The 21961-nt window shown below is 36.9% G+C and overlaps 1 protein-coding gene across 7 annotated transcripts in view; it reads right to left on the minus strand.

The window, feature by feature from the left end:
- LpR1 (Lipophorin receptor 1) overlaps positions 1-21961 on the minus strand; it is a 484208-nt gene that overhangs the window by 34865 nt on the left and 427382 nt on the right. For all 7 annotated transcript variants that reach the window (XR_014128710.1, XM_081742361.1, XM_081742362.1 and 4 more), the window contains 5 exons: positions 12072-12298; positions 10224-10488; positions 7499-7750; positions 5554-5854; positions 625-843 (listed from right to left, as the gene is read on the minus strand). Coding sequence is in view for 6 of the 7 variants with exons in the window: in XM_081742361.1 (XP_081598487.1) it covers positions 625-843; positions 5554-5854; positions 7499-7750; positions 10224-10488; positions 12072-12298 (1264 nt within the window). In the remaining variant the exon portion in view is untranslated. The remainder of the gene's footprint in view (positions 1-624; positions 844-5553; positions 5855-7498; positions 7751-10223; positions 10489-12071; positions 12299-21961) is intronic.

Consider the following 21961-nt stretch of genomic DNA (forward strand, 5'->3'; position numbering starts at 1 on the left):
GCTTTAAATGCTTTAGAATCTTTTATAAGGTATATAAGCTTTCTGCATAGTTTGAGAATGTGTTCTTTTCAACAGATGTAGGTTCTTTTCGCCGTAATTTTCCGGTATTTCTGGTCGGAGTTTGCTATTGCTATTTCTTAACTGAAGTATATCACACACTGCCTCATGATTTTACCTTAGTATTGAAATTTCTGTGCTACATGAGGGACTGAATACTGAGCTAGGCATACCAAAGATAAGTGTGTCACTACTCTCTACTGAATAGTTCTAACACGGCAAAATAAACAAAATGAAATAGATAATTACGATAGACGATTGCTTTGCTTGCGATATGGTAGCGTCTGAAGCCGACCACAGACATTTTTGGTGGTGTATTTTGACGTTTTATAGAACAAAATTTTCCAGATTACTTTTATTTGCACAAATAAAAAAAGATCGTGATCCAAAAGTTAAATTTCGTGATTTTTTCTTGACTTTCATGACCGTTTTCTGATTTCGTGACTTTCGTGACCGATAGACAATCTGAGAGCTGTATTGTTCGCAAGGCTGACCAACTTTAGGAATATTTAGAGGTAAATTTTAATACATAAATAACTGATTAATTTAGTTAAAACATTTACTTACCCATCCAAAGGATTTAAAGCAATAGCTCTTGGTTCTTCTAGGTCATCCTGAATTAGTGTTTTCCTCATATTTCCTTCGAAGTTCGCCAGTTCAATGCTATTCTTTCCTGTGTCCGTCCAATAGATGTGGTTGTATATCCAGTCGACAGCCAAACCATCAGAGGTAGTTAGGTCATCGCTTACAACTATAGTTCTTTCTCTCCCTTCGTCAATAGGAGCTCTTAAAGAAAGAAAAAAAAAGGTGATTTTAATAGCTATAATAATTGAACGTATCTAACATAACTTAAGATGTCCAATTTTGTCTATATATTGTGTATAATTCACAAATTTTCGCGCTTTACTGGTGATCAAATATTGCAAAGAGCAATTCTTGATTTTTTTTTTCTTTCAAGTTAATGATTTTCATGAGATCTAACGTTTTTGGGTGCGATAAAGCGGATTAACTAGATGGCAAGTTTCGAAAAGCTGATTTAGTGTTATCATTTGGCCCCGACTCACTGAACTTAGTCCGAATCTTGCAGGTATTATTGACGAATCCCAACAAATAAATTTGTGAAAATGAAATGGAATTTTTGAGTTTTACGTCCCACGATTATGCTGGCTAGGCTAAAGGAGACTGTGATGAGACATGAATGAAATGGTGGAATGAAGAAAGTGGGAGGAAACGGGAGAACCCCGAGGAAACCCACGCACACGGTGTTTGTCCACCATAAAGTTCACTTGGCAGGAGCAGGGTTTGAACCCGGGACCCCATTGCACCAGAGGTAAACGCTCTACCTCTGAGCCACCGTGGCCCAAGTAAATTTGTATACATAAACTAAAAGTAATACAAGATGTAGGGAAGAAGATGTAAGCAATAGAAGATGTATTGTAAAGTCTGGGTAAGGATAATGAAGACGAAGACACATGAGGTCTTAGTGTCTGTGCTGTGTGAAACAATAATAGGTAAGAAAATGTAGGTAAGAAAAAGTGCATCGAAATGAAAAGTATGGCTCAGCATTGGGATGAGTGGAAAGCTATGTGAAAGAATAACACAAGATGTAGGGAAGAAAAAGTATAAGGGAACGTAAAGTGTGGCTCAGGATAGTGAAGAATGGAAAGCTGTTTCAAACAATAATACAAAATAGAGTGAAGAAGTATAAGAGAATGTAAAGTCTGGCTCAGAATAGTCAAGAGTGGAAAGCTGTGTGAAACAATAATACAAGATGTACGGAAGAAGAAGTATAAGAGAACGTAAAGTCTGGCTCAGGATAGTGAAGAAAGATAGAAAGCCTCGTTAAAGCAACAGAAAGCTTGCTTATTTGAAAAGAAACCTGATTAAAAAGAAAGTAAACCAATAGCAGATTTTTTATATTCTTCGAAGACGACTTCAACTATCTTCTCGCTCCAAAGTCAGTAACTCTAATTCATAAATAAAAACAGTATTAACCAAAGAACCATTTTCTTTATTGGAAAAAGTCAATGAAGAAATTGTTTAGGCATATACCACTAATCATATCTTGCATTATGCATGCTAAACATAGTGATGAGATGGCTCGGAGGGGAAGAAGATTACTATTATTATTGTGTTGTTATTAATAACTATACAACATATTGGTTACTTCTGACACCATGTACTTAGTAGATCGTCACACAGAGACCAAGCTATTTCTGCCACGAAAGCAAGGTTGCCACAAGTTAACAAATAATTCATTTAATTTGCAACAATATTACCAAACCCGGGGTCAATTGCCGCTGGGATCTCAGGTGGTTCGGATTGGCAACGCTATCCACCAAACATCCTGATTTAGATGAAATCTTATAAAACGGAAGAAATAAACAAATAAGTCTTTACCTACTACTTAATACTAGCTATTTCTAATTAATACTTCAAAACATAATAATTGAGATAAGTATGTAAGAAGCACAATAACAAATTAAAACTGCTAAAAGTCAATGAAGAAAACAAAGCGAATAGTAAGTTTGAGTATATTTCTAGAAATTGGAATTTTGATCGGTAGATATCAATCGCTGTAGAAGGTGTGCTGCCATCTGACATCGCGATACGTAACTTCTAGCATTCTACAATTACACGCCCTTCTTTCAACAGTAGGAAATACACCCTCCATTCCAAAAGAAACCGAACGTTTTAAAAAAACAAAAAAGCAATGTACATTTTGGAACAAATCATTTTTATTAATCAATGTATTCCCCTTCTGCATCGATACACATATTTGCACGCTCCAACAAGTTGTCAAACGACTTCTCCATGTCTTTTATTGGAATGGTCTTTAGGACGGCGGTCGTCGCCTTCTCAATGGCATCAATCGATGCGTGCCACTTTCCTTTCATCGCCAAATGCAGTTTCGGGAACAGATAGAAATCGCACGGAGCGAGATCTGGTGAATAGGGCGGATGATGCAACCGAATAATGTGATTTTTGACCAAAAATTCAGTTACAAGTCGCGAACGATGTGATGGTGCATTATCGTCCAAAAGAGTCCAACTGCCGATTTCGCGATATTCGGGCCGAATACGACGAATTCTTGCCAGCAAACGCTTCATGACGCCCAAGTAAAACTCTCCAGTGACTGTCTGGCCGGGCTGAACAAATTCTTTGTGGATAATTCCTTTTGAATCGTAAAAACAAATCAGCATCACCTTAACTTTTGACTTCACCAAGCGACTTTTTTTGGGTGTTCCTTCATCCGGCGCTCTCCATTCAGCACTTTGCCGCTTTGTTTCGGGCTCATATTCAAAACACCACGTCTCGTCACCAGTTACAATCGATTTCAAGAAGTTTCGATCCTGCTGAGCACTTTTAACGATGTCTTTGCAATGCGCAATTCGATCAACTTTTTGAGCTCCTCCGTGGCTAAGCGGTTAGCGTACGCGCCTTTGGCGTGGGAGACCCGGGTTCGATTCCCGGCGGGAGCTCATGTGGTTCGGATTCCACGTTAATCAGTAGGTCCACGTCTCATATAGCCTCGCTGCTGAAAGGGACGCTAAACTAAAATCAACTCAACTCGATCAACTTTTTGGTCTTCGGTGAGTTTGTGTGGTACAAACCGCAAATTAACCTTCTTAAGGCCCAAAACTTCGGTCAAAATGCGGTATGCGGTTGTTTGAGGAATGCCTAATTCCATTTCAACAACTTTCACCGACGATTTTTTGTTATGTTTGATGAATTCACGCACTTTTTCGATGTTTTCTTCCGATAATCCGGTTCTGGGACGGCCTGATCTTTCGTCATCATCCAGCGTCTCTCTACCCGATTTGAATCGCCTGAACCACTCGTAAACTTGCGTACGGGATAGACACTCATCACCATATGCATTTTGTAGCATTTGGTGCGTTTCACTAAAAGTTTTACCCAGTTTAACACAAAACTCAATTGCAGCTCGTTGTTTGAAACTCATTTTCCGACCGATGTACACAACACACTGACAGTTGAAACGCAATAACTTTGTTGCCGTGCATCCAAATGTCAAGACATTTATACCAGTTGTCAATGAGGGACTACGCCATCTACCGGTAAAATATTACAACAGATGGCACTAGTGGTACTATTTGTTTTCAAAAGTTCGGTTTCTTTTGGAATGGAGGGTGTACTATATGGATAGGCACAGTTATCCGTGCAGATGTTACCTAATTGACTTCATTAACGAACTCGGCCGAGATAATCGCTCTACCTATTTTCCAAAAAAATCGCGCTGTTCGACTTATTGTATGGAGTAACGAACGGACGTATCTACTAACATTACAATCTTGTAAGTCCTAGAAGCGTGATACTAATAAATTCTGTAACCCTTACAATCTTATTAGACCCATAGCGTGATATTAATAAACTCTGTAATCCTTACAATCTTTTATATAGGGCTCACTTGCGTGATACTAATAAACTCTGTAATCCTTACAATCTTTTATATAGGGCTCACTTGCGTGAAATAAACTCTGTAATCCTTACCACCTTATAAGGCCCATTAATATGATTCTAATAAGGAATTCGGTTATAACGCACACGACAATCCTGGCTCTGAACAAAATCTTTTGGAAGAATAACCTGATTGATTAAGAGAAAGCACATGACTAATTGCCCTCGCACATCTTTTGTCTATTCGCCAAGTTAAGTAGCGCAAACATTAGTGGTTAGGGTGATTTATAATGTTACGAAATATAAACAATCATTTTCATAGTATCAAGCCCAAATTTTACCAATGTCCTTTTTAAAATTATTTATTTATTCATTTTAAACTGCAAATCCATATTGATCTCTTCTTATTTTAAACATTATAGTGTAGCTCTGAAGTCTAGAATCAGAGTAAACTCCTTCATTTTAATCTCTCGTTATGATAAAGTATCTTTAGTGCAAGAAGTTTCTAGTTCGAGCTCAGATCATGGTGAAATTTGTCCTTGGATTCTTCAGAGTTCTCCAGAATATTCCCACCACATTATTATTGAACATTTTTTTTTTCATAATTACTTACAATTATTATTTATCCCTTTTAATCTACAGGGTATATAATCTGGGAGCACCACGACAGCATCTTAAATCACCAGCTTTCAGGGCTCTGGACAAGCCCCAAGTCGTCAAGATGGTAGAATTGCCTATACAAAGCCCAGTTCTATTACCACTTGATTTTATTTTTGAATTGAATACCTTAAAAAAAACAAACAAAAAAAATCCGTCAAAATAGTCAATTTGCAGCACCTAGCGTGAAGAACCAGGCACACCTTACCAGGAGATAATTCTATCAACTGAGTATTAACGAAGTGACACTACAAATTAGATCTGTGTTACAAATAATGGAAATCATCTCGAACTATTCTATACAACTCCTCGGAATTTTGAGACACCCTGTACAAAAGAGGTAAAAAGACACACGCGTCGTAAGGTTGATTTAGAGAAATTGCTCACTTCTATCTACACCATAAACATATGAATACTTACTTATAGATCTTCTGGTCGCTTACGTCGCTCCAGAAAATCATTCCAGTTCTAAAAACAAAGTCCAACGCTGTAGCACTTTTGGTATCATTTACTATTGCTGTCATTTCATGATGATCTAAAGAAATCTTTCGTATATCATGCCGCCGAGCGAACAGTAACGAAGCATGTCCTTCTTTCGCTTTGCATTTGGTGTGGTCATGAGGATCCTTCAAATAATCACCTAAACACTCACACTTGAATCGGCCTTTCTCATTGATACACGTCTGTGAACAGGTGCCAGGAGTCTCACATTCATTTATATCTGAAATGAATAAGAGATAAAATAATACTAGCGATAACAGACAGTACCTTGTATTGTTTGATCTATGGTATATTGTTTAACATCTTTCTGAATGTTTAAATATTTCTTGAAACGTTTCACAAAAATAATTATTTTCCTTAAGATACATACTCTTTTCTTTTTTTTAGGTATATTATTAGAAAGACTAAAGTACAAGGAAGTATCCAAAAGTTTTAGTCACCATAAAGAAGTTATACAGATATTTACAGATGAAACTTTTTGTGCATAATCAGTGTCATTTCTAAGCATAGTTGTGCCAATATCAAATATGTATCTAAAGTACTTTTCTTTCCACAGCCTGTAGAAGACTTCAACCTGCATGGTGAACAAAATTGAAACCTGAAGTGTTATAAAGTTCCTCCATTTGAAGGGCAATAGCGTACTCAAAATCCACGATGAAATGAAAGCTGTCTATGGAGATGAAAGCCCATCATATGATACGGTTGTGAGGTGAAAGCGGAACTTACAAAGTGGTCACATATCCTTCACAGACGAGTCACGAGCAAGGAGACCCTCAATCAAAGATGATCTTGCCATGGTGAAGAAAGTGGAGGCCGATATCCTCGAAGACAGAAGATCGATCATGGAAATACTGATGGCGGAGACTGGACTAAGTTACGGAAGTGCGTGGAGGATTATTCAAGAGAAACTGCACATGAATAAGATGTCTGCACGATGGGTTCTTCGCTTGTTGACACCTCTTCAGAAGCAAACTCACCACAACTTCCCACAATCCACTGGTTATGCTCTGAACTCTTGCCGCATCTACTTTATTCGCCTGATCTTGCGCCAAGTGATTTCTTCCTCTATCCCGAGATGAAGAAACGACTTCGTGGTCGGCGATCTGACGACAGAGAGGATGTCAATTTCGAAGTGGAACAGTGGTTTCCGAGCAAGTCGGAGGACTTCTACAGAGGCAGTTTGAAAAAGTTGAAGAACCGCTAGCAAAAATTTGTGACTCTGCAGGGAGACTACGTGGAGGAGAACTAACTTTGACCAATTACAGTAAGTATTGTATATTTTTTCTTTCATGGTGATAATTAAAACTTCTAAATGCCTGCTAAGTTCCTGTTGAATTCTTTGCAACATGTGTGTAACATGTTTTGAATAATGTAGAGAAATATCAACTATTTAAATAATTTTAGTTAGTTGTCTTTATTTGTTTATAATCTTTGAGCTATCTGAAGAAACTATCTGTTTAAAATCTTTAAATTTTGGCTCCCCCTACCGGGAAAATCCTGAGGGCGCCCCTGTTATCCATTATTAAAAACCTCTTTACATTAATTATCACGTCGTTGGCTTAACTATGTAGAAGACAATCTCAAAATTATTGATAATTTACTAAACAATATTTTATACTTATTATAAATTTAGGCAGACAAATTTTAACAATATTGTTTCTGTTTGAGATCTATAACGTTTTTTTTTTCCTTTAAAAAAATAAGAAAAAAGTAAAACAATGTGGTCTGACCACCTTTAAAAGAAATAGGATCGATATTAAAATACGAAATGCAATATTATATTTGATATGATGTTATATTTAATGTCATATATTAAGTATAACCCATCCACCATTAATTTATCTGACTGAATATATCTACTAACCGTCACACGTTCTGTTGTCAACAAGCTTGAATCCTGGGAAGCAATCACAATAGAATCCCGCAGGAGTGTCCACACATTTCTGAGAGCATCCACCATTGTTCTTCTCGCATTCATTTTGTCCACATTTTTCTCGAGGCTCGTCTTCCCAGTTGGGACAATCCGGTTTCTTGTCGCAGACGCTCTTCAGTGGGATACACATACCGCCGCCACAATGGAATTCCGTTTTGGGGTCGCACTCTGGCACTGGTGACGCTATAACAGAGACGAAAATCAGTAATTAAATCCACATCACACACACATATACATAAAACAAAACAGTTAAACTTTGATAAGTTGGTAGTTATTATGGTTTCGCATAATATACGTATAGTAACTAATATAAAGTCTTAATTTGAAAAAAAGTAATCGCATTTCAACAACACTAGAGACAGATTAAGTTTGGAGGGGAAATTCAGCCTACGCTAACACACTGTTCTCTATTATTTTTACTAGTAGTCAGTGTTGCCAATTTACGACTAAACCTAGCAATTTCCATACACCGATTAGCTAGTAAAACTACTCTAGCTATTAACTGTACTTTTGCCCAATTCTGTATTTGAAATATGAATAAATAAATAAATAATAATAATAATAAAAACTTAAAATACTTGCTATCAATCCTTGTGCAATAGTGCTTGCTTACATTGTCACTTCACTATTTATTTTAAAACTAACTAACCACTGGTGTGACAGCCCTTCGCGGACCTGAGCCGCTCCAACGCCATCTGTTAGCGACTGGTGGAACTACGTCTAGCCTAGCGACGAAAGATACGGTCAGTGGGAAACGCGTCACCCTGCCTCTAACAGGAGTTACTTCTGCTATCTACCCATGTCACAGTCTAATCGCGAAAAAAAAAAAAAAAAAAAGACATTGGATATTCGACCTACCAATAGCTAATTTCAATGCGAAGTGAATTTGCATATGAATATCTTAAGAGTATATCTAACCATATATTTGTACTTTTCCTGTTGTGCTGGATTAGTAGTGCACTAAAATATGGCCCAGCATTTCAAGAATTTGTTACAGAGGAATGAATACAAAAGATATTTAGTATTTCTAGTCAGTGACACGAACAAAACGTATTGTAAGTACTTAAATTAAGGGTGAATGTATCTGATTTTTGAGAATGTGAAAAAATAATATTAGCTAAACTTTGGGCAAGTAGAGTAAAATTATGAAATGTTCTGTTTGCTGTATTGTTAAATTCTGTAGCTACAGTATAATTTTGTCAGAATTTTAGCCAATTTAGTCATTTTAGCTAGAGTCTGTGAGTCTCTAGCCACTTTCTGAAAGCCACTTCGTATTGGTAATATTGAATAAAGTGCGTCCTGCTCTTTTCTGACTATATTTTTTGATACTCTAACTCAATCCGCACATTTAACAAAGGACAATTGAAGGAAATTACTGAAAATGCTAAATGTGTGTTCCACCTTAATTTAGATCTTTATCATACACAGTGACGCCAAAATCTCAGAAAAAAAGAGAACTTTCTTCACTGAGAACACTGCATTTATGCTTCAGGACAGGCAAGTAGCCAAGGGACCCACCCCTCTCGAGACCAGAAATGGAAAAAATTAAGAAAGGATGAAAGAAAATGAAATGAGAAAAAGAAGGATCAGCGTTAAAAATAAAAATAAAAACTATAGGAAGCTTTTGGTTACTCTTTCTTATGGGATTTGTATTACTTGCAATACATGGTGGCGAGGTGAGCAAGATATCCTGGAAGAGTCAGGAATTTGAAATTTCTAGAAACGTTATAGAATTCTCAGAATGTGTGCTACTAGTCAGGGAGATTTCAAGCTTCCGAAAGCATAGTGCCGTTGAGTAACAGCGTGGACATGTTTTATCATAAAATTTCGTCATCGCATCCTTGCAGAATCAAACATGTTATTTCAAAAACAATTTTCTACTGCTCCTTTAACCTGTCATTCGGAACTGACAGTAGTTGACGGAATAATAAAAAACAAAAAAAATATATAGAAAAGGAGTTCTATTAGCATTTGACTCAACAGAAAAAGGAACGCAGATATTGTAAAATATTTTACAAGACATTATTGGGTATGTACTTTTCATAATAGTTGAGATCATAATGAAAGGAAAATTGTTCTATTTGAATGAACGAAGAAAGGAGCGTAAATATTGTGAAATGTTTTTCAATACTTTTTTTTATTCTTTTATTTCTCGAGATTTCTTCATAGTTTGTTATTAAAATACTTGCCAACATATCCTAATTTTATTGTCCTAACAAACCAATATATGTTGATAGTAAAGTAGTTTACATTGATAAAGCTCCTGAGCCTTCATAATTTCATATCACCCCCCCCCCCTCTCTTACGAAATCCTGGCTAAACAAACCAATATATGTTCCAGTAAAATAGTTTAGAATGATCGAGCCCCCTGGTGTGATGATCACAGTATTTCATGTCACGTTCCCCCCCCCCTCTTCACGAAATCCTGGCTAAGTGACTGATCAGGAACAAATTAAGTATTGTGCTGCCAAAATGTCTTGAGTCGTGGCAAAGATGCGAACTAAAGCTCACACCCACGCGTTGAGCCAATAAGGGTTCAGCAGCTGCTAAGCGAGAGAGCCTTAGCAAAAGAGAGTGGAATTCCTTCAGCCGACAGCAGCGCCTGAAACGGAAGACTAAGTGTCAAGTCAATGTGGTATATTTATAGTATACTTACTGCAATTTTCTTCATCGCTCTCGTCAGGGCACTCAGCTTCTCCACTACAATGAAGATGGCCAGGTATACAGACACGGTTCTTGCACTGGAACTGATCCGGTCGACACGTTGCATTCTGACAGTGTTTGGAATCCTCATCCGATCCATCAGGGCAGTCGCGGTCTCCGTCACAAACCCAGGTCTGATGAATACAAGTCAGTCTATCTGCACACAGAAATTCCCTTGTTTTACAAGCAAATGACGGGGTATCGATTGTTGAACAGCCCTGTGGAAATAATCAACAGAATAGTTAATTAATTTCACGAATACAATCCAATCACCAGAGACTTATCACTACAACACAGAAATGATCCAATCGGAGAATTTTGATATGAATCAAACTTTTTTTTTTTTTAACTATGGTAATGCGTTAAAAGTTTACATTACGCTGAAGTGAAACTTTCATCAGATTTAACACGACAGTGCTGATAAACTCAAACTAAATACCATGTATATTATCTTACAATGCTAAGAAAAATTTCTAAGCTTTAAAATATAGACACTTCAATACACACAAATATTATACGAGTTTTATTTTTACGTAGATTCAAATTAAACAGTGCACTTTTAGTACTTATTAAAAATACTCAACCAGTATTTTTATTTTACTTTCAAACTACGCTATGCATAAAAATGGGAAGTCTTATAGTACGGGCATGTCTGTCTGTCTATCCGTTCACAAGTATCAGCAGAAACGGTCAGAGAGAGAGAGAGAGAGAGAGAGAGAGAGAAAGAAAGAAAGAAAGAGAGAGAGAAAGAAAGAAAGAAAGAAAGAGAGAAAGAAAGAAAGAGAAAGAAAGAAAAAGAAAGAAAGAGAGAATGAAAGAAAGAGAGAAAGAAAGAAAGAGAAAGAAAGAAAGAGAGAAAGAAAGAGAGAGGAGTAATTCGCAACAAGATGTTTCATATTCTCTATTAACCCTTTACTCAAACTGGAGGTGGTATCTTTCGAAGTTCAGTCGTCACATTGGTTTTGATCTCTTCTACGTTGGTGAAACGGAAAACGTCCATTTTTTAGCTTTGGAAAGAGCCAAAGACCCGATGGCGCTAAACTGTTTTTAAGGCTATCGAACTCTCTGAATCAGACTTTCCCAAATTTGCACATGAACTTGATGTTTGCACGTTGCACGATCTGAGAAATTGCGTCGAGTAATCACTACTCTCTCCTCCGTTCAGTTACATTACTTGTACACTGCCTGTTATTACTTGTTCACAATTGTCAATTCCATAATTAGCCAACCTAAGGACTGCATTCTACAAGATGGATTGTGATTGAATCATAAATACCAAAACTAAACTAAAACAGCATTTCGGGCTCTTTTTTTTTATTTATTTATTTTTTTGACAGCTCCTCGTATATAGTATATTCTGCCAACGAACATGAAATAATAGTTCATTTTTAAAATGCATTTATGGATCAGTTTCAACTATACTTAATTTGGTTTTATCAAGCTACATTTTTTTTTTAATACAGAAACAAGAAATAGACACAAAGTGATCACAAATATAATGGAAATTTCGTGTAATGGTTGAAGAAATTGGTTGATCGGTGCGCTTAGGAAGTTAAAGTGTATTTTTATGGCTGTGTTAACCGCATGCCCTTAGAGCGTTATTGGCAATTAACCAAGGAATTAACTACATATCAAAATTGTTTCCACGTCCGTCTGAGTTTAAAATTGTTCAGTTTTACTTCAACTAACATTTCTTATGAGCACAGACTTAAAAAAACGGAGATATCGTGAAATTTTCACTGAAACTCAAATGAAACTTCAAAAAAGTTTGTATAAAATAAAAATAAAAAAATATACATGCCTGCTCATCTGACCCATCAGCACAATCAAAGTCTCGATCACAGCGCCATCTAGCATTTATACAATATCCATCTGAGCATGCAAATTCAGTGTCTGGTGCACACGTTGTCACCGGGCAATTCTGTTCATCGGTATTATCACCACAATCGTCATCCTTGTCACAGACCCATCTCTGTTGAATACATTTGCCATTGCCACACGTGAATTCATCCGCTCTGCAAGTTTCATCTGGAAAGAAAAAAAGGAGATTGCTTTAATAAAACAGAAAACTTCAATTAACAAACTGAAGTAGTATTAATCTGATGAATTACTGCATTTGTTTGGTAAGAGTCCTTGCTGTTGTGTTTGATAGAAGGTGATGGTGTTATTGGTAGAAAGGAAGGTTGGAAAGGGAGACATGAATGGTCTTTTGCATTATTTTACAGGGTTGCCGAAATCTAAGAAAAATAAAAATCAGTAAACATAATTAATCTCTAAGTTTGTTTTGTTATTATATACGATTGTCGTGATTTGAAGAGGAACCTGGAAACGCCGAAAAAAAAAATGCTATTATTATTTTCTACGTTACTCCAGTCAGTGCTTCTTGATTTCACTACATCACCTTGTAAAAAGGAGTTTCTTCGGTCCATCCTTGTCCTTTTATCTAAATTAAGGCTTGCTTTTCTACACTATCACAATTTCTTCTTGCAATATGATTAATCCAGTGCCCTTGCGATGCCTTTTTATTTTCAGAATAGATATCCACTCTCATCATCATTTGATTCATAAGACTTTTCCTACATTTGCGAAGGGCTCATCGTACATCTCTCCATGCTTCATTCCCTGTGTGCAAAGTGTCGCCAACTATAATAGGTCCGCTGTCGCCTTTTTGACGGATAGCCGCCGAAGTGAAGGAAAAATGACTGTGGCATCGTTCCGCTTTCGGTTCCAAGAGGAAAGCCACCGAAGCGGGAGTGAAGTGGCTGCCGTCGTCGTAAAGTTCGATGACAGTGGTTTTTCCGCCAGGCGGTGTTATAGAGACTTTTCGTCGAATGACCGCTGAATGGTGATAATTCAGTAACGTCCGCTGCTAGGATATAAGAATAACAGGTGGCAGAACTGCTACTCATGTAACTGTTGTCAGACAGTTCATAGGCTTAAAAACTACGTATTTTCGTGACCGATTACAGCAGAGCATGTTACGTTATTCATTACTTGGCAAAAATGCCAAATATACTGCGCAAAGCTTTGCTTACTGCAAACACTAAAATCCTATTAAAATTCTCACGGACAATTACTTAGTTACTTCTTATATACTCGAAAGGCCATGTCTTTGGTGTTAAATTAACATACTGACGTAACATGCTGACGTGGTAGTTATTTTCTGTTTTAACCATGTACTGGTATAGAACTTTCAGAGTATAAATACCAGTGCAATCCGTTCTTGACAAAATTGAGAGTAGAGAATTAAAGGCGACATTGGCGGTTAGATAGAGACACATGCCTATTTAAGGGCAGCACTAGCGGTTCAGACGAGGTGAAATGGTGGATGCCGCTTTATTACCGCCATGGTGGTAAAATTGCGGCATTCGTATAATTTCGCAACGGTACCACCACGTTAGCCGCCTTCGGCGTGCCAAATTTTCGCCGGCAGGCCGCCGCGGTTTGCTATCGATCCGACTACGTCTTGCATATGGGATTCTAAGTCTCCAGATCGTGGATGTCTTAATTTGTTGGACTACTACTACTATTATTATTATTATTATTATTATTATTATTATTAAATTTAGCGTCCCTTTTCAGCACCAAGGCTATATGAGAAGTGAGCCTACAGTTTAACCCGAACCACTGTAATACGTTTAAATTGTAATGTTCTTCCACCGGGAATTGAATCCAGAACCAAACGCGCCCACGCTAGCCAAAAGTGTCACAAAGAGTGCTGGAAAAGATCTGAAACGTGGAACAACTATCGACTACATACCCTAGATTCAAATTCAAGCAAAACAACAGGACTGGAAACATATTTTAGTGAGGCTATTTATTATCCAGTGATCAGTTTCTAGTTTCATACAATTTAGCGTTCAGGAGTAATATCAGAAGAAATATTTAAAGTGAATTTACAAAACGCACGGCAAGCAAACTCTATTCTTGATAGTACGTAAGATATTGCTTATGTTAAGCAGCTCTGAAGCAGGGGCGGATCCAGGACGGACTTCTGAGGGGGGGCGGTGGGTTGTAATACTGCTACTTACAGAGCTACTTTTTAAGAGCTCCAAACTCTGGGATGGGTTTAATTTATATACAAAATAAAAAAAAAAACTTTCCTCTTCTGGAGGGACGATCACCCCCCCCCCTGGATCCGCCACTGCTCTGAAGTATTACGACTTGTAAGCAAAGACAACGCTGAAAACAAGAATAATTCTATAATTTTCTTAACGATATTTTGACGGGTGATATTCTGTCGTCGACATTTTTACTTATTATATTGTGCTATGCAAGTAGCGGAAGGTACCCGTCAAAACTTAGAATCCCTCGCTCTAGGCAACACAAAACTTAACGCCGCCTATGATATAGTATCACCACGGCAACGAGCAAGAAACAATAACATTATTCCAATCAATTATACAAAGTTTTTCTAATTAACCTAAGATCAATCGTCAGAAACTGTCATAAATCAAGTTTTTTGCGTAATGTACACTCATGTCCAAAATTATTGTCGCATATCTATAACTGTCTTCTTGTACGAATATAATTTGATAATGATTTTGCAGGGTACTTTTAATACAGATACTACTATGTGTACAATCGGGAAATGTATATTTGTGATAAATTTCATAGAAAAAAAATTATAAATACGAAAATGAGAATGAGTAAAACAAAATGTTGCTCAACGGACAAGAAAGTTTTATTTTCGTTTTATTGTTCTTATTTACTGCTATTTTGACATGATATTTGCCACATACATGTCTTTGTCGATTATACACATACTAATATTATAAGAAATACCGGGCGAATTCGTTATCAAATTATATTCCTACAACAACATATTTATAGACATGCGACGGTAATTTTGGACATGAGTGTACCTCAACTGTAAATACTGAGAAGAACCAATTTTTAATCATCCTCATAAACAAATAAAAATAAAATAATTTTAAAACAATAGTTCCAAGCATGAAGCATGGGTGACTTTCTTTAACTGAAAATAAAAACAAAAAAAGTAATAGAAAAAAACTAAGAACACTGAAAATAAAAATAACAATTAATAATGTTCGAATAACTTAGCGCAAAATAATCGTGATACCGACCACAAACTGTGAAGTTATTGCCAAAAAAAAAAAAAAAAAACTGCTTACGCTCTCACATACGTAAGGCATATTAGACCTACTTATAATGCACTGAAAACGCTGATACATGAGTACCTTCAATAGTTTCTCACGAATTTTACGCTAAGCTTCAAAAACAATAGTTAAATAATGCACTAAAATGTCATATAATCAGCGGCGACATTTGACCCCATTGAGCTTTCATAGGGAGCAATTGACCCCATTGAGCTTTCATAGGGAGCAATTGACCCCATTGAGCTTTCATAGGGAGCAATTGACCCTATTGAGTTTGAGACATGTATGCATTTTAAGCAATAACAGAACCATATATTAACGAAAAACATGAAAATGTTCCTATATCGGAGAGCCTTGCTTCCTCCCCCCACCCAAGCAAAATCTGAAATGACACCACTGATACACATGAACATACAGCAATGCTTAGTCTATTAACCAAACTGACCACGATTCAGCCCTTTCAATCAAAATTGAAAAGTGCTGATTGTGAATTGGTTGATTTTGAGTTTAACGTCCGTTTCAGCAGCAAGGCTATACGAAACGGGACCTAATGATTAACGTGAAATCCAAACCACATGAGCTCCCGCCGGGAATCGAATCCCGGTCTCTCACGCCAAAGGTGCGTACGCTAACTGCTTAGCCACGAAGGAGCTCTAAGATTGAAAAGTGCATAATATACATAGAAAAATCTAATCGTAACTGTATAGTATATCAATATTATATATATATATATATATATATATATATATATATATATATATATATATATATATATGATCTATTGAGGTTGTGGCCTTGGAATAATTGATAAACTATGCGATACATTACAATATAATAAAACTTACCTTTGAAATAGCTGAACGGTCGTTATACTGTCACATATACCAAAACCCATAAACCAAGACAGCAGGCACTAGTTTTTCCTTTGCCATTATCACATGCATTAACATTAAAAAAAAAAAAAAAAAAATCGTGCATTGAAATTACATGCAGAATAGTTACTAGACTTGGTATGTATTTGGATGAGATGGATTCCCTGATTTGAGATAAAATTTATTAGTAATGCATTGCAGGGGCGGATTCAGAGGGGGCGATCGATCCCCAAGAAGAGGAAACCTTATTTTACATATAAATAAAACCCATCCCAGAGTTTGGAGCTCTTGAAAGTAGCTCTAAGTGGCAATATTACTACAACCCCCCCCCCCAGATGTCCGTCCTGGATCCGCCCCTGTTGCATTGCGTGTTGAAATTACATTGTTTTGAGCTTTAGGTTTATCGATTTGCTACTGTCCATTATCATCATCTAACTACTGCAAATTCTAAAGTAGCATTTATTAAACATTTTTCAAGTTAGGACCAGTTTTATTACTCAGAATGTTCTACGGACTACTGCACTCTTCCCCCTTTCGAATGCATATAACTTTTTTTTAAGTGTATACGATGATATTTTCAGAAGTTTCCAGCCTCATATGGAAATATCCTGCCATTGGTAAAGAAATAAGCAGTTTCAACCTGTGTAGCTGCATCAGTTTGTTGGAGGCAGGCACGTAGCCAAGGGAGGGGGTCATTCGCATTCGCAGTTCGCAAGGGAGGGGGTCATTCGCAAAAATATATTTGAATATTTGAAACATGACAAAAAATGTATTCGAATATTCGAAACATGACAGAAAAAATGTATTCGAATATTCGAAACATGACAGAAAAAATGTATTCGAATATTCGAAACATGACAGAAAAAATGTATTCGAATATTCGAAACATGACAGAAAAAATGTATTCGAATATTCGAAACATGACAGAAAAAATGTATTCGAATATTCGAAACATGACAGAAAAAATGTATTCGAATATTCGAAACATGACAGAAAAAATGTATTCGAATATTCGAAACATGACAGAAAAAATGTATTCGAATATTCGAAACATGACAGAAAAATGTATTCGAATATTCGAAACATGACAGAAAACTTATTCAAATATTCGATTAATGACACGGAACTTCTTCGTATAATTTTAACAGACCTAGGGCCTGCCAGATGATTATACTGTATCTATTAAATATTATTGGTGTGTGTAACCAAAACAATTTAAACATTTTATTATTTTAACAAGTTCTTTTTTTTTTTTTTCATTTTAGTTCCACGGTATTTTAAATACCCTAAATAATAAAAAGCGATAGCCTCAGGCAAGATAAACGTTGCCAATGCATACTGAATTTAAGAACATTTTCCCAAATAAATTTATTGGTCAATTTCGCAGAGAATGTATTACATATTCATTCTTTCATATCGACTTGTATACAATATTCTACATAACACGAGCATAAGCAATTTACCAATCCAGGAAGTTATTGAACCAACTGGTTTTTAGCCATTAACGACAAAAGCGAAATACTAATTTCTTAGCAATTTTCTTCAGCGCTTTTTTTTATTTTTTAAATTTTCTTTCTTCCAGTTATATCTATTTACTATCAGGTTTTTCAATCTAATTATATAGTACAGACCAGTCCAGTAGCTCCTTCTTAATAATAATTCTTATGGATTGAGCACAAACTGCCAAAACTTGTCTAATATTATTTATTTTTTATTTTTTATTTGTCTCTTGCATTTTGGATAAGGCGCATACATTGACAGGTTTTTGTTTAAGGTAAACTTCTTGCTGACCTATATAGAGAAACAAAAAAAATACTTTGTCACCCCCTCCCCCTCCCCTCCACAAAACCTGTCAGAAATTTTGCTGAGATATCACGGCGAAACAAGAATCACAATCACATAAACAAAATGCGCTTATAGTGAAAAAGAATTTTATTCTTAAAAAAAAAAAAAAAAAAAAAAAAAAAAGCCAGACAGTTTTCTTTTTTCTGAAAGAGAGAAACTATTCAAAGGTTGTTGCTCTCAAAGCTCTCATCGAGCAAGACACGTACAGGTTACAAGTAGTATACCTTTCTTTCCGTTTAACGTCCCACGATTATGCCCTTTGGGGTATGAGAGATGGATGATTTAAGGCAAGTTAGCGATGGACTAATGGGTAGAGTGAGAATGTAGGAGGAAAGGGGAGAACCCCAAAGAAAACCCAAGGACAACCAAGAAATCGAACCAGCTATCCCACGCACCAGAAGTACGCGCTCTACCACTGAGTCACCATGCCCCTGGAAGTAGTATACGCGTCACCGTTAGAAGTGTGTGTGTGTGTCTGTCGCTGTAAGAAAAATCAAATTAAATCCTCCAGTTTTCCCCACCAGACTCGAGAAATTTTTCCTCTCGTGGACAACACCACACACAGGGAATCGAACCAGGTATAACACGCACCAAGAGACGTATGTTATCCGTGTCCAAGAAAAGGAAATCACTATTTAATTGAAACTTTGTAAAATGTGATCTATTGTTCCGGTCTGAAATTGAACCTGCGACTGCACGTACTAGAGATGAGCGATCAACCAACCACCCAGCAGCTTTAGTACACCGTAGATGTTGAACATTTAATTATGCAGCATTGTTTTATAAGAGCTCTTCATAAACTTAGTATTTAATTGACGGTTCCCGCGACCCTTTTCTGTAAGAAACAGAACTTGATCGGTGGGGAGGAGGGGAGAAGAGACAGAAAAAGCTCGCGATCTTATCCTGATGGATAAACTTTCTAAAACGAGACGTATTCCTCTGAAATGAGATGAGAAGGGTTAAGCACCATGAGACGATATAATCCGTACGAAAACCATTTTGTGGTAGCTATTGAACTCGTGTGCCATCCGCCATCCAAACCACTTCGAATGCTTTTCCCTCGTTTTTTCATTCCCTTTAAAGAAAGAACTTAAAAAAAAAAAAAAACGAAAACCAGAGTCACACAGGAGATGGGGAAAGTTTGATGGGTTAGAATACGTGAGGGATGGGATGGATAAAGAGGGCCTGTTCAAGTAGGATGAAGTTCCTTCCGTTTGGTCTCATTTAGACTTAGGATTAACTTTCTCTCCTCTTACCTCAATCCACCCACCCACTCCTGTACCAACTTCCCTTGCAGAAAATCAACTCTAATCTAAGGGACCAACTTCGGAGTTTGACAGCTCGAAAGTTCATTACGTGGTTCTTAAAGCCTTTTTTTTTCTTCCTCTGGTTATATAAAAAAAAATAAAGAGAAAAAAATTTCACGACACTACCAGATGTGAATTTCTTATTTAGCCCTCTCGTTTTCAATTTTTCAAACCTCCCAACAGTTCAATTTTGGATTTTTTTTTAAAAAAATATTTACGGAGGGGAGAAGAAGAGTGGCAATGCCCTCGTCAGGTCGAAGCTGCCTTGCTGGCTGCTGAAAAGTTTTGAAAACCGCGGGAATCAACTCTAAATACACTCGTAAGAGGCATAATCACTGCGAAATTAAAATACCGCTAATTTTACAATAATTATGTGATATCTTCAAATAGATAAAAGATAATCGAAATGTGGAACAAGATAGCGCTACACAATATCATTTTGCATGAAGTACCGTTATCACGAGTCACCTAGTACCGGTAGTAGCTTTCCGTTTGCAGACATTTAGAAACGCGAAAATAAATGCCGATTTTCTAAATTAATGGAAATCAAAAGAAGATAAGTGAGTCGTGATAACGGTATCTCATGTAAAATAATATTGTCTAGCGAGCTCTTGTTCCACTTTTCTATTATCTTGTATCTATTTGAAGCTATCACATAATTACTGTAAAATTAGCGGTATTTTAATTTCGCCGTGATGGGGTCTCTTTTGGTTTCAAGTAGTTACATAGAACCAAAACTTATTGACCAGTGTAGGGAAATCACATCGGTAAAATTACTAATTTATTGCTACAATTTAAGGGAAGAAAACTTTCCTAACACTAATTCTTTTACACAAGAATTAGATGATTAATTAACTTTTTATTCCTTTACTAGCAGCGTTCACCCCGCTTCGCTGCGGTCACCCCGGAACGCAATAAACTTTGTTACTTAGATAATTTTTACTTTTTCGCTTTCAAGTGATATGATAAAAACCATAGAAGATTGCAGTAAATCTTAACATTATATCGCCTGTCATTTATGTTAACCCGCCCCGCTTCGCTGCGGTCATCCCGGTGCTGGCATATTGTAAAAGTGTCTGTAAAAATAAGCAAATCAATTAAAAAATTTTAAACAGAAGATTCAAGCTATTTTCCGCTGTATATCGCCTGTCATTTATGTTAACCCGCCGAGTGACACGGTCATGCGGGTTGCATATAAATACGTTTATTTTTACCTATGATGAACTAATAACAAAGGATTTGTACGTTATGGACACTTGAATGGTCAATTATCTCAAGACACTGGTAATTAAAAATTAAAGTGATATGATAAAAACCATCTAGGGTCCAAATCCTAATAACCCCCCAAAAATGAAAGAAATTGGTTCAGCCGTATTATAGTATTCGCGCCGACTCGTGAAGCTTGACCTAGATCTACCGATTTCACCACCCAATAGAACGCGAGGGTGTGTTCCATTCGTCAACCCCCACCCATCAGATTTTGTCAGTGTCTTCTCTCGCGCTACACGGAAAACATCTCCCGAGAGTACAGTGTTGTCGGATTGGCGCCAAGATCCGTTTTGTTAATTGCTTTTTTATTGCGTTATATTTCGTTGTTACTATTCCTGTTATTGTTACCATTTTAGAATAATTGTTACACTGGTTAGTGTTGTGGGGTGTTATTATTTGTAATTTTTAAATGCTTTTTTAAATATTAATTTACTATGTCTTCAAAGTTTGGCAACATTGTTGGTGTATTTCAGCTGTTTGACGTTTCCCCAAGTGTGCGCTCGGGAAGCGGCTCCACGAATTGTACCGAAGTTTTCCGATGTGTTAGAGCTCAAGCAAAATATTTCTGTGATTGGTTTAGAGCCCAAGCTTCACGACTGAGCGCGAGTACTATAGCGTGATGAGCGGACAAAGGATTTTGTACGTTCTCTTTTATATATATAGATTGCTAAAATTGTAATTTTTACCGTTGAGATTTATTTCAAAAACTGTCATTGATGGCGACCACCAGGTGCAGTGATTCGAAAAACGAAATCGTTCTCTCCCCGTAGAGTATGAACTTTCTTCGCCAGAAGGCAGTGAAATTCAGTATCTGCTCTGCCCACAGCAATGCAGCTGTTGCATGTATGAATTTGCTAAAATAACAGTGTTATGAATGTACAAATTTAATGTGGATCCACCTATTATACCAACAAGTTCATGTTCAGTGGAAAGGTCAACAAATACATAAATTAGGATGCGTGGGAGTGATCATTTGCCAACTATGCTGGAAGGTGAACGTTATTTTCCAAACACTAATGTGTTCCGTGCTACCGGTTGTATATGCCCTCCTCTATCCAAGGAGACAAACAAAGTTACCCGGAAATCCTAACGAGCCGGTTTATTGCACAACTACATAGTCACTGAGAATCGTGAATACCATTTTCTGCAAGACAACGCACAGGCATCTATCTCGCTTTTGTCACGAACACCTATCAACAGATGCATTGGGCGCGGTGGGCAAAATGAACAGTGTTCCGTAAGTACCATAACTATTTGTGACTACAGGCTTGAAACCAG

This window comes from Thermobia domestica, chromosome 16, assembly GCF_964235325.1.
Source record: "Thermobia domestica chromosome 16, izTheDome1.hap1.1, whole genome shotgun sequence".
NCBI classification, from domain to species: domain Eukaryota; kingdom Metazoa; phylum Arthropoda; class Insecta; order Zygentoma; family Lepismatidae; genus Thermobia; species Thermobia domestica.